Source organism: Camelina sativa, chromosome 20, assembly GCF_000633955.1.
Source record: "Camelina sativa cultivar DH55 chromosome 20, Cs, whole genome shotgun sequence".
Taxonomy (NCBI): Eukaryota; Viridiplantae; Streptophyta; class Magnoliopsida; order Brassicales; family Brassicaceae; genus Camelina; species Camelina sativa.
Genome location: NC_025704.1, coordinates 18,288,362 through 18,303,055, shown reverse-complemented (window position 1 = coordinate 18,303,055; position 14,694 = coordinate 18,288,362). Strand labels below are relative to the sequence as shown.

At 33.5% G+C, this 14,694-nt stretch overlaps 1 protein-coding gene across 1 annotated transcript; it reads left to right on the top strand.

The window, feature by feature from the left end:
* On the top strand, positions 8,797-11,417 carry LOC104771152 (myosin-11). Its single transcript, XM_010495629.2, has 6 exons — positions 8,797-8,949; positions 9,145-9,347; positions 9,506-9,613; positions 10,290-10,751; positions 10,852-10,953; positions 11,048-11,417. The coding sequence occupies exons 2-6, from the start codon at positions 9,180-9,182 to the stop codon at positions 11,213-11,215; spliced, it is 1,008 nt and encodes a 335-aa protein (XP_010493931.1). The 5' UTR covers positions 8,797-8,949; positions 9,145-9,179; the 3' UTR covers positions 11,216-11,417.

Sequence of the window (14,694 nt, the reverse complement as noted above, 5' to 3'; positions counted from 1 at the left end):
AAAAAACGGATCAGAATCAAACAAAAAGGAGATTGAGAAACATAAAGCGTATTGTGATAAGATTTTTACCATGAAACGAAGGGAATCGCCATTAGAGGAAAGACGCGAGATCGGTTTCTTGACGGAAGTGGAGAGTCTACGAAGAGCCAACGCCATCTTTTCTCACAATCTCTCTCTCTCTCTCTCCTCTGTTTCTGTGTGCGCTTATTATATAAACGAAAAAAAGCAACTCTGCTGCTTATGTATGTGAGCATTGGGGTTGGTGAGATGCCTCTTGTTCTTATACTATATCAGAGTCAGAGCTGTTTTTTTTCGTATTTTAATTTATTATACTCGGTGCGTTTGTGTTATTTTTATTTTGTTGATTTGATGATATTACTATTAGGTTAGATCCAAATTGTTTTCTTCAAGGCAAATCATATTTCAGTCCATGTCTTAACAACAATCAAAAACTTCTTGTCCATATGTAGTAATAGTAGTATACTACTACGTGTAGGCGTTCGGCTATCTCTATCCGGATTGATTCCGGTTTGATTATATATTCGGTTTTCTTTTTTCGATTTTGAAATTAAAATCTTTATAAGTATTAAAGAACCTAGAGTGGAAAACTTGTAGATTACTTTTTGGTTGTTAAAGAAACTTATAATCATATAATGAGAAAGGAGTCATTTCATACCCGTACACACCCCAAAAGTGCAAATTACTGTCTGTACAAACAAGGAGTGCCAATTTAGACATGTACCCTAATACATTGCAAATTTCATACTTGTACTCACAAAATTGAGCCAATTACAAAGTCCACATTAACGGACTTAAGTCAACTGTTCGAGATGCTGACTCAGAATCCACGTGTATTTATTTATTTGAATGGAATTTGATTGTTTCTTTGGTTTTCACTGAGCTTTACACCGGCTAATAGTTGCTATTAGGTTTATGAAAACTGATGTGGTATCTTGTAATTCAAATTTAGAGTTGGAGAATCAAGAGCTTAATGAAACCCTTTTTACTACCAAAAACAATATGGACATCTCGCTGAAGCAAAACAGACCAGTTCTTGTTATGAGCAGTACAAGCTGGTGAGGACACCTAATCATTGTTTGTTCACTTTCACTCTTGTGGCACCAGCCTTTTGTGGCATTGACACCTAATCATTGTTTGGACACCTAATCATGATATTTTCAGAACCCCTGATGAAAATTTTGGTATCATGTTGGAAGCTACAGTGATGTATGATTGACGTGTTGCTGCTAGATCAAAAAGAAGTGATACAACTGAAATTTCAGAAGAGCAACACCTTTATCCGAATTTTTTGTTCATTATTATAGATGAAGAAGACAATAAGAAGATGAAGAAGACAAAGAAGAAGAGAAGAAGGAGACATATACTTGCATACATGTAATAGTAATAGTTTAGAATCAACCCAAGTTTAGGATCAACCAATGGACCTATGAAATTTTAAAGTTTCTTAATAAAATTCTTAACTTAACATTTTTCAAAATGCAATTTTGTTAGTGATCAACCAATGAAGATGGTCTAACAAAATAGGCTGTGTAATTATTGTTTGGTATTAAATTATGCAAGTTAAGCAATAATTTACACAGACTATTGTAAAACAGTTCCATTTCTTTGAATGACCAACTAAATCCACAACAGTGGTCTAGCGCAATATTATGCAAGTTAAGCAATAATTAGGAACAAAACTAATACCAAACAAAATAGGAATTTAATTATGCAAGTTAAGCAATAATTTACACAGACTATTGTTCCTATTTTGTTTGGTATTAGTTTTGTTCCTAATTATTGCTTCACTTGCATAATATTGCGCTAGACCACTGTTGTGGATTTAGTTGGTCATTCAAAGAAATGGAACTGTTTTTTTAATTATTTGTTCTTAATTTCTGTAGCTAAAGTTTTAGTCTTTTTAATTTAATTTTCTTGAAAACAATTTTGGTTTTGCCATGTTAACATGAGTTTTGGGAATGCACAAAGCACAATGTTCTCTTCTCATAATAAAGTTTATTTAAGGGTATTTGTTGGAATCAGAAACTAACAATTGATAGAGAGAATTTGTAAGATAAGATCTGCGCAGACTTTCGGTATAAATCGACAAGAACAATGAAGAACAACAAACTGGACTTTTTGTATTGATCTCGTGTATTGAGTTGCTAAAATTACCTGTCTCGAACACTTTACAAAAGCTGATTATTTAAACTAAATTCTTAACGAGATTCCTCCGAAATCTCCTCCCGTGTTCTCGCTCCCGATCATCACCGTAAAATCCCGAACTCCTCTCTGGTTGACTTCGTCCTCCTAGAGCCCGAGCTCTCTTCCTGGGCCTTTGTCAGGCCCAATTGCCAGGTCGACACCTGCGCCTTAGTGGGCTTATCTATTGGGCCTGTGTTGAGCGAAACCCAACACCAACAGTATTCATATCACTTTCCGGCCTAGAATATTTTGCAATGCTTTGCTTTAGAAGCTGTATATGATTTTTAGACAAATGTAACAAACCGTTTAAGTGGTATGACGACGTTAAGAGTTTGAAAACATTACGTGAAATATTGACTATACAAATGCATACAAAATATATGCAGGGACTTTACGTAACTATTATTCATAAATGTAAACATGTAGGGACTTTACAATATATTTACTCTGTAAAACTAATATATGTAACGTGTAATTATTAATGCATGCATTTCTAATAAAATAGTAAAATAAAACTACTAAAATGGGAGCAAATAAAAATTTATAAATCTTAAATCATCTTAAATTTGTATACTCCAAGTACATATAAAAGGTTTTATTAAATGTGATAGTCGATGAAAATATACACATATATATATTACAATATAAAGACACTTTCCGGCCTAGAATATTTTGCAATGTTTTGCTTTAGAAGCTGTATATGATTTTTAGACAAATGTAACGAACCGTTTAAGTGGTATGACGACGTTAAGAGTTTGGAAACATTACGTGAAATATTGACTATACAAATGCATACAAAATATATGCAGGGACTTTTACGTAACTATTATTCATAAATGTAAATATGTAGGGACTTCACAATATATTTACTGTGTAAAACTAATATATGTAACGTGTAATTTATTAATGCATGCATTTCTAATAAAATAGTAAAATAAAACTACTAAAATGGGAGCAAATAAAAATTTATAAATCTTAAATCATCTTAAATTTGTATATTCCAAGTACATATAAAAGGTTTTATTAAGTGTGATAGTTGATGAAAATATACACATATATATTACAATATAAAGACAAATTAATTATCTGTAAATAGATTAAAAAGCTATACACATATACTAAAACATAAGAGAAAAAACATATACAATCACTGTACAATACATTCATCATTTTATAAAGTAATATATATCATTTTTTTTACAACATTACATCGTTTGTTTTTGAGAAAGACTGAGTTCGAACCCAAATTTAGTGAGAAGGCAATAGAGGTGAGTACCAGTGTCTTCTCATTTATATATTTCTTATTTCAGTTTCTTCATGACTCACAAAAAAATATTACTCAAAACAATTTCGTATAAACTCTCTAATATGGCTACTAATCTTCTTGATTCTCTCAAGGGAAGCATACGTGAGGGATCATGATTCTAGAGTAAATAACATTAGTTTGTTAAGTGTTAGAGACTGAAACACCAAAATATTGTTTACTTGATTAGTTTTAAACACATCTTACAAAAAAATATTGCACATACCCATTTTGTATGATGTGTATACAACTAATCAAGTTGTTTGTTTATTTTTGTTGCATTTGCATATAGGATATATATTCCAAGTATGGTTACTTTTTAACAGTGATTTGTGCTCATTGCCTATGTAAGGAAGCGCTGTTTAAATTTCTTCCTATACATGTTGCTATATTTTGAAATTTAGGATTGATTATAATAGTTCATAGGTTTTATGAGCTATGATGAGAAAGCTAACACTTACAATGGTGTTCCAATGCATCATAATGCAAGTAAAAACAAAATTGATTTTAGTCTATAATTTCATTACAATAATAAAATAAAAAATAACAAGAAATAAATAATAGCAAAAACCTATAACAAAATATTACCAATAAAAAATATTATAAAAATAGTTTCATATAATAATTTTTAATTACAAACACCATACAAAAATTATCTTAAAATAATTAAAAAGATATATATATATATATATGAAACAACCCCGCGGCGTGGCGCGGGTACTATCCTAGTAATCATATAATGGGAAAAGAGCTATTTTATACCGTACACACTCCGAAAGTGCAAATTACTGCGTGTACAAACAAGGAGTGTCAATTTAGACATGTACCCTAATACATTGCAAATTTCATACCTGTACTCACAAAATTGAGCCAATTACAAAGTCCACGTTAACGGATTTAAGTCAACTGCTAGAGATGCTGACTCATAATCCACGTGTGTATTGATGTGGCATTGAAAACACAAAACGGCGTCGTTTTGTAATATTTTTTCGCAAAAAATTGTAAAATATCCACACTATGGTGGTTCGAACCCAGGATCTCATATATATTCAGCGTGGGACTTAACCAGTTGATCCCACAACAATACTCAATAGTATGTTACAAATTTATCCTTAGAAACCTAACGTGGCATCCATCGAAATCGAAAAAAAATTGTGAGAAATCCACACTCCCATGGATCGAACCTACTCAGATATAATTAGCATAGGACATAACCAGTTGATCCCACAACAATACTCGATTATATGATACAAAATTATCTTTATAAACCTTAAATAGATCTAAGTCCCAATTAAATGAAATATTTATATTTATATTTATAAATTAAATATAACTGAGAATATAAAGATAAATTTGTATAACTGATAAATTTATAAATTTATATTTAAATAATAAATTTATAATTTATAACTGAGAATTAAATATAAATTTATAAACTAAATATAATTTAATTTATATTTAATTTATAATTTATATTTATATTTATTTTATAATTTATAACTGAGAATTCAATATAAATTTATAAATTTATATTTAATTCTCAGTTATATTTAATTTATAAATATAAATATAAATATTTCATTTAATTGGGACTTAGATCTATTTAAGGTTTATAAAGATAAATTTGTATCATATAATTGGTTATATCTTACGCTAATTATATCTGAGTACACGGGTTCGACCCACGTGAGTATGGATTTCTCACAATTTGTTTTTATTTCGATGGATGCAGCATTAGGTTTATGAGGATAAATTGGTAACATACTGTCGAGTATTGTTGTGGGATCAATTGGTTAAGTCCCACGCTGAATATGTATGAGATCTTGGGTTCGAACCACCAGAGTGTATATTCCATAAATTTTTGCGAAAAAATATTACAAAACAGCGTCAATACACATGTGTATTCTGAGTCAGCATCTCTAACAGTTGACTTAAATCCGTTAACATGGACTTTATAATTGGCTCAATTTTGTGAGTACATGTACATGTATGAAATTTGCAATGTATTAGGGTACATATCTAAATTGGCACTCCTTGTTTGTATAGACAGAAATTCCCATCATATCAGGGTTGGTTTTTTTATTGTTAATATGCAAATGTAAATAAAATCTCTATTATTCTGTCAAATTAAAATTCGTATATTGGTGTCATAAATAAATAATGCCAAAAGAGTACATATATTTTTCTAGAAAATATGTTTTTGGATAAATGAATATTAGAGTTTGTAGGTTCAGGTTTGCTAAGATCTAGCTCTGTCCGAAACTTTGTAGAGACATGATCTCTTCTCCTCTGTAGTACGACCGATTTATCTACTTTATTTTTCCTAGGATAGTACACGCACTATGCTGCAGGGTTGATTTTTTTTTTATTACTATTTTGTTGTGTTTTTGTACATTGTTTGTAATTTTTTCTTAATTTGTTTAAACTTATTGGTATACAACTATTTTTAATAATTAATTGTAGTTTGAGATAAATAAGATTGAGCATTTAAAGGTCTTATAAAAATTGGAATTTAGTATTCTGATTTTGTTCAAATTTTATTTTATACTTTATGCATTTTAATATTTATAAGGTAGCCACTTGAATGACATCCTCTTAGCAAAAACACAAGATTATGAATTTTTTTTCTTGTATCTTCTTTTAGTGAAAATTTATTTTAATTTAAGAAAACAAAAAAAAAATCTTATTTTATTATTCTAAACAATGTTTTAAGTCTTATCCATAAAGAAAACCAAAATATCAGTCAACTAAGTTCCATCACAAGTTACTTATTTTTACTTTTATTTTAGTTAATAGTTCATATTGTAAATAACTGAATTAATATATATTTATCATTATAAAGATTTAAATAAATTCTTAGCTTAATTTTCTCTTAAAAAATGATTTTCTTTCCGGATTAATATATATTGGTTTGAGTTATTTGTTTTGTATAGAGATTTTTGAAAAAAAAAATGATTTTCTTTCCGGAAAAATCATATTAATAACGTATTAACTAAAAAAATGATTATATAAACAACCAAATAAGTTTAAAGACAAAATATGTTATAACAAAAATGATTATGTTGTCCAAAGAAAACACCATAACTCTCCAGAAAAATTTACTTTTACTTCAAATTTGTATTTTTTATTGAAGAAATTTATGGTGATTCAGCAAATTACTTTAACATGATCCAGATTATCTCCAACAACTCTTTTAATTACCATATCTTTTCCATAGCTATAGTTTTACTTGATGAGCCGTAAATCTCACTCCAAAATTTGCATATATGCTAGATAGCAAAATAGTAGCTATTATGATTAACACAACATACTTCTTTTGGGCTTTGACCAATTCTGCGACCCATTAACACTTCTCATTATCAAAACACGTCAATCACAACTTCCTTATGTTGCTGACATGTATTAATTGTTTTACTTTGATAGGCTACTGATTTTTTCTGAGTTGTCAACACCAACTTCAATGTTGAGGCTTATGTGTCAGAAGAGCAGATTCTAGTTTTATTGTATTGATTTGGTTCGAATCTGGTTCTTTTGAAATTATGAAGTTTATGATCTGTTTGAATATTTGAAAATTAGGCTTGGTTTGGTTTTGGAATTCAGATTCTATTTAAATGTTGGGTTTAAAACTTTTGGTTCGGTTTCTCTCATTTCAATTTGGGTAGTTGAATTTGCTCAAAACTAAGTAATTTATACAAGACCTTGACCCTACAAACTGAAAACTACACAACAAATGAAGAAAAAGTTTTTATAACCACTATTTTAGTAATAAGCTTTTCGTATGCAATTTCTCAAACCAAACCTTGCAGCTTAGAAACCAAAACTGAAACCTGCAGCTTAGTAAACAAAAGAAATAATTATTGACAAGTTTACCAATTTTTCAAGTTGAGAATTTTGAATAATTTTGAGCATATGAATGAGTTGTGAAGCGTGGTTTGAAGTTGTGGTTTCTTGTTTCTTAGTGTGAATGTTTGAAATGGTCATTGGTTGAGTTAGCTCCATTGTGCCTCATTTGTTTATTTTGTGACAATTTGAGACTTAAGTTTTTAAAAAAATTCCATTGATCTTGAATGTTTAAAAGGTGCAATGGCGGGAGGCTCTAATACCAGCGGTAAGCGTCAAAGGTCAGCAAACACAAGTGAAGAAGCTCCAAGTGCACCCATATCTCCTTGGACCGCAAATGACAAGAAAGCTCTTAAGCCGATCTCTCATATCAAAGTTCATCCAACCCGTTTTGCATATAGAAGTCTACTCGAGAATATGGGGATGCTTGAAATATTTGATGAGTTCTTCACCTGAAATATAGTGGTTCGGTTTCGATTTGAAATTTATAATTCATTCAGATATTTTAGAATTCTGGTTTAGTTTTTTTTTGGTTCGATTTAGGTTTAATTAATTTGTTTAGAACTACGTAATTCACTACAAGACCTTAAAAAGTGAGAAGAATGAAGAAAAATTGCATAGGATAAAAATGCATAGAGGAATGTTCTTTTTTCCTCTGTATTATAGCAAACCGCAAATAAAGAAAAAGTCTTATGAACCACTTATTTTAGTGATAAGCTCTAAATTCATGGGAACAATAATAGACGAGCATAAAGTAATCATGTACAAATATTTATTTACTTTGATTCTTTTCGATCGTACCCTAGTTGTATCACTTGTCATCGTTAAGAGTGAACTCTAAACTCATTTTTCTTATCCTTTGTACATGTATGCCCACAAAAAACGGCTTATATGTTGTTGTCTTTGATCTGAAACTGGTTTGGTTCGAAAGCTGAACGTATCCGAACCTAAGATCACTCTCCCCTTTCCACGGGTTTCTCCGTCTCTCTATTTGTCTCTTATGTCGACATCGTCCCATGAATGCAGCCACCTCTTACAATAATCCAACCAATCAACTATTTTAATATTCCAAATTATTGTTCTGTGTATAAAGTTGAACCATATTTGTGGGTACTACTACTACCACCTTTTTCAATTGTAGTAGTCAAATTAACAAAAATCAAAATTAAAGTATAGTGGACATGCATATTTATTCTCCACTAAATTGACTCTTGGATTTTATATATAAACTGTAAACTACTCTCTTTTATTAATTTGTAAAATTATAATTAATATACTCCCTTTTTATTAATTTCTGAGTATTATCAAAGCCCTTTTATGTCATAAAACAATAAATTCTTAAACCCATAATTAGTGAAAAAATAAAGGGATAATCAAGTTTTATTATTTTCTTTCTTATTACAGATGTACATATCTCTCTCTCTCTCTCCATCAAATAAGCCAAAATAATTCATTGACTGTGTGTATCAGCTTCCTTTACGTGTTTCATTTTTCTCTCTCCTTCTGTCACGCAAGAATAACATTAATATGATCACTTTGGTTTCCTCATACACTTCGAGCAACAAAAACCCAGAAGTCTCTGCTTCATTTGACCTCCTAAAGTCTCCCTCTTTGATACTTTTCTTTTACTTCTACATCCTTAATTGTCTCAAGAATATACTATTTCAATTTTTCTTTTTTGTTTCATTAAAAGTTCTTAAATGGTTTAAGTTTGTAACATGCATTGAATTATTATTATTATTATTTTTAACTTACAAAGTTCTGAGATTTGATCTGAATACACCTACTTGAAACAGATTCAGAGTTTTATGAGGAATTGGACAAGACCCTGATGTCAGATTCCGTCAAAACGACGGTGGATCCGCTTCTGAAAGATTTGGATGGGAAAAAAGAGAGCTTTCGGAGGAACGTTGTGTCTATGGCAGCTGAGCTGAAGCAAGTGAGAGGTCGTTTGGTTTCTCAAGAACACTATTTTGTTAAAGAAAGCCTTTGTAGAAAAGTAAGTCCCTTTTAAAAAAATCTAAATCTTCTTCTCACTGTTCATTGTGTTTGATTCTCTTATTGATTTGTTACTGCTTTGGTAGGGTCAAAACTCCAGTTTTCAATTTTGGCTTTTTTATAAATGATTTGTTTTTTTTGTGATTTTGTTTTCTCTAGGAAGCAGAGAAGAGAGCTAAGAACATGGAAATGGAGATCTGTAAATTGCAGAAGAGATTGGAAGATAGAAACTGTGAGCTTGAAGCTTCAACTTCTGCTGCTGAAAAGGTTTGTTTATTGTTTCTCTAAACCCTTTTTTAACTTAAGACTCCAAATTTGATATTGTATCTGAAAAGGTTAGTCTTTGAGAAAGTGGTACTTAATCTCAACTTTTTGAAGTAATCATTACTTTTCGGTTACTATTGGATCGATCAATGCCCCTTTTAGATCTTTTAGGTAAAGTAGATGAAGCTGAGTGTGGAAAAGGTTGACTAAGTTCAGTCTCAAATTTATTATAATAAATGTTGCAATGAATCAAGACCTTTTCAAAAAGAGTTCCTTAATGATTTTGGAATCTTAACTTGGTCAATTTGGGTTTAGTTCTCATTTCTAATGTTTCAAAATGTAGAATCTGAGATGTGAAAATGGGTGATATTGTTGTTTGTAAAGCTGTTAAGTTTCAGTTACTGATCAAAAGGGTTCAATCTATTCAACACCAGAAGCATTACTTTAGCACTCAATGCACGTACTTAGGAGTTTCTATCGGTAATAGATTTGTTTGCATAGCTGCTTAGCTTTTCTGAATGGTTTTTTAATTCTTGACCTGATGAAGGGTTTGAACATAAAATGGCTTAAGTCACTTAGCCAGCATAATTTGTGAATCATTGAAGTATTAGGGAATGTATTATTCATCATACTAAGATTGCTTCTCTTATGCATTTTTAATCTTATTTTGGGAAAAAAGTTTCTTGAAGAAGTAGACGATCTGAGATCACAGCTAGCTTTAACAAAGGAAATAGCAGAAACAAGCGCTGCTGCTGCTCAATCCGCAGAGCTTCAATGCTCAGTGCTAAAAGAACAACTTGACGACAAAACACGTTCTCTAAGAGAACACGAAGACCGTGTAACTGAGCTCGGTCACCAGCTTGATAACCTTCAGAGAGATTTGAGGACAAGAGAGTTTTCTCAAAAACAGCTGAGAGAGGAAGTTATGAGAATCGAGCATGAGATAACTGAAGCTGTTGCAAAGTCTGGGAAAGGCACAGAATGTGAGCTCAGGAAACTTCTAGAAGAGGTTTCTCCGAAGAACTTTGAGAGAATGAACAAGTTACTGGCGGTAAAAGACGAAGAGATTGCTAAACTAAAAGATGACGTAAAGTTAATGTCAGCTCATTGGAAACTCAAGACTAAGGAACTTGAATCCCAGGTTCAGCATCTATAACTATCCTTATTCTTGTGTTCTGTTGGGGTTTTCGCTTATTGTCTGAAAATTTTCAATCTTTGACTGATGAAATGACCATTTTCAGCTGGAGAGACAAAGAAGAGCAGATCAAGAGTTGAAGAAGAAGGTACTAAAACTGGAGTTTTGTCTGCAAGAAGCTCGTAGCCAGACAAGAAAGCTACAGAGGGTAAATAAAGTCCAAGATTGATTGATTGTGGCTTTGCTATGTTTATGAGAAAACCACAAATGGTTAATTTGTATGATTGATGAATGAAACGCAGGCAGGGGAGAGGCGAGACAAGGCAATCAAAGAGCTAAGAGATCAGATTACAGGAAAACAGCTGAATGAATCGGTTTCAGGGGAGAAACCAAACTTCTGGGATACTTCAGGGTTCAAGATCGTCGTGTCAATGTCGATGTTGATATTAGTGATAGTCTCCAAAAGATGAGTTCTTTGTATCTTGAACTCTCTTTTTCTTTTTGTTGGTGTGTAAATGCAGTAGTTGCAGATAGTATAGTTAGATAATGTTGCATGTTACTCTCTGAGGTTAGCTAAGAGAACTCTTACAAGTTATTAGTCTTTGTTTGTGTGTTGAATCTTCTAAGAAAAGCAATTCTGGATTTGGGGAGAATCTAATTATTTATTTTTCAGTGTAAGTTAGAAATATTTTCTTTTTGACAAATGATTCAACAACACACAAATCGAGCAAAGGGTCTTTCCCAGGGATCAAAATAAATATTTACTAAACTTATACATTCCTTTAACCTTGTCCTTTCCGAATCCCACTTGCCCAAGCCACCGCACTGTAATATTCCAACTAAACTCACTGAGGAACATAGTGAAGAGGAACCAACTCTTCTGAAGTGGCCAAATAAGTCCGGGATTCCAAATTCTGATTTGTTTGACTGTTGTGGTTATTGGTTCTGATTCAATTTCAGTGGTTCAGTTGGTTTGACTGGGTTATGGGTAATTGAAGCAGGCGGTTATCTCCGGTTTGGGATTGCTGAATAAACCGAAAAGAAGAAGAGAAAGTCAAAGACTCTAACTGCAATGGAGGCTTTGCTGTTATAACATAAACGATTCGTTTCTCATTCTTATTTTTTTATTTTTTTTTTTTTTTTAAAGGGCATTCAAATAAAATACTGAAAAGAAAATGTTTTACAGAGCTAAGAAGCCCAATGTTGGAAGCCCAACTAAAATATTACATAACCCATTAAAACTAAAACCCATTAGAAAGGAACCAAATCTGACCAGAAATTAACCAGCTAGTTGGAAAAGAACCAGATAGACAATTGGCAATTAAAACGTTTCAAACCACCTTGCTATACCAACATTCAATGATGAGAGAATTCTCGAGTTCTCAGAGAGATCCAAAAATTAGGTTTATCGAGTTTAACCTCTAGAGTGCGATCCGGCAAACCAGAGAAGAAGCAGGTTAGAAGTGAGAGACAGGTACGAATCACGAAAACTGAGGGCTCTGTTCCTTACTTGCCGATCAATTTGTTGCAGAAGATGATCACCTTGCTTGAAACAGTTTCGATGTAGTCTATGATTCCGTTCAGTCCAAAGAGAGTAGATCGTGGCCTGCCAGGCAAGAAGAAGTAGGCTTTTTTGATTCGTGAGAGCCTGTGAAGTTGATGAGATTAGTTATTGTTCCGGACCATGATGGTGGCGAGTTGAAGTTGCAACGGCGAGAGATCTTGCTCCATATCGACCAGCTGAAGGGGTAGTAGTAGAAGAGATGGTCACGAGATTCAGCAGCAGATGCGCAAAGCAAGCAGATCGGATCAACCTGCAGTCCCCATTGAATTAGACGGTCGCGGGTGGGGAACCTATTCAACATAACTAACCAGGTGAGGAAGTTGTGCTTCGGTATTCCTCCTGCAGTCCAGACAATCCTGTACCATGGGACAGTTGGTAAATCTTCCCCTAACGCCTTGTAGATTGTTCCCGTGGAATGCTTGTTCTTCAAGCGATCGTCTATCCACCAGGTATATGAGTCGTCTTCCTCTAATATGCATATTGCCGAAAGTTCTATTTGATAACTCACTTGAATTTCCGATCTTGCAGCCGGTAATCGCCAGACACCTTGCCTCCATAAGTCCGCCAGAGTAGACCCTCGGAGAATCCCTAAGGACCTTTCTGAGAGTAAAAAACTAGACATTTGTCCCAGATTGCACCAGTGATCAGTCCAGAAGCGACAGCTTCTCCCATTTCCCACTTTCATCTTTATCCACGGGTAAGTATCTTCTCGCACTTTGAGAAGCTTATTTGCTAACCAAGAGAACTTACTGTTTGGTTTTCTTGTCCAGAAACTGCTTAGGTTCCTTGAGAGAACTGCATCCTTGAACCAAGCTACCCAAATTGACCCCGACCGGAAGAATAGCATCCAGATAAGTTTTAGTATACAAGCTTTGTTCCACCTCCTTAAGTCTCTTATCCCTAACCCTCCCTCCGATTTCGCATTTGTCACAGTACTCCAGGCTACTCTCGCTGAGTGATGACCCTCAGTTGTTCCTTTCCACAAGAACGCACCACAAAGGGAGTTCAAGGTGTCAATGCACTTCTTTGGCAGGACCAGGGCTGAACACCAAAAATTTGAGATGCCAGCGATGACAGTGTTGAGTAATTGGAGCCTACCTGCAAAAGATAGAGACTTTGTGGACCAACCATTGAGCTTTGTTTTTACTTTCTGGATAAGTGGAGCACAGTCAAGCAGCGTAAGTTTCTTAGTACATAGTGTAGGACCGCGAAAATCCAAATATGAGATAACGATTATAACACCTATGTAAAACGATAGAAGAAAGGAGTAGAAGTAGATTCTCGGAGGCGAGATACGATCTCTTTCCTTAACCCAAAGTAGCTCCCGCAGTGTGGCGGTTTAGTGAGTACATGGATCCCAGGATACAACCGAGACGAGACCGTGTCACAACACTTGACTACGGACTCAAACGAACGTTGGCGCAAACGATACACTCTTGACGATAACACTTACGTTTTTGTAGTGAGAGAAAGAGGAGTGAGAGAGAGTTGGATTTTGTTTCAGAGTGTTTTGCTTCTCCGCAAGCGTTAAAATAATGAAACGAGAGAGCTCTGTATTTATATGGAGAGGAGGACGAGATGCTCTCCACAAAATCTGGGCTCGTGGACTGATATCTCGGGAAGTTGAGGAGTGGAGAGATGCGATTGAAGTCTCACACGTTGGCGAGATCTCCGGAGCGACTTATTCTTCCGTTTGAGTTGATAAGGCTTCGACTTTGTTTGTTTTAAACACAACAAACTCGATTTGACTTTGCAAATAAAATTTTGAATATTATAAGCAACATACGTAACATGAAATGTAATATAAGTTGCAAATAAATTTACTCCAAAATATTAAACCAAGTCCGGTCCATGCAACGTAATTTCCTCATCCCATAATACTAGTTATAAGCTTTCAAGCTAACCACTTTGGAGATTAATTTCTCATTCATTATAACTTCGTTTTTGACAAGTAACTACACTATGTTATAGTGCTCATTACAAGGAATCCAAAGAGTCCTTAAACCGGTCATTCCGATGACGGACGTCACCGGACAAGTCACCGGAAAGTTGGCTAAAGCCATGTTGTCAAAAGTGTAGTTCCAACAATCCCCCACATGAATAGAATTTACCCTAAACATAGGAAGATTTTACTGACTCAATAAAAAATAAAAGACTAGACTGACTAGACATACTCGACTTTCAAGAGTGTATGCGAAAAATAACTGTGTCTGAGATAGTAGCATTTTTCAGCCTTGAACTACTCATTGTTAATATCTGTCGGATTTACTGGCCAGGAGGTGAACATGATGTCTTGAACCACCCGGATATTTATGTAAACCGAGACAACAGGTATAACCCAGCTTCTTTTTCTCGAAGAACCAAGTTCTCTATTGTGTTCGTTTT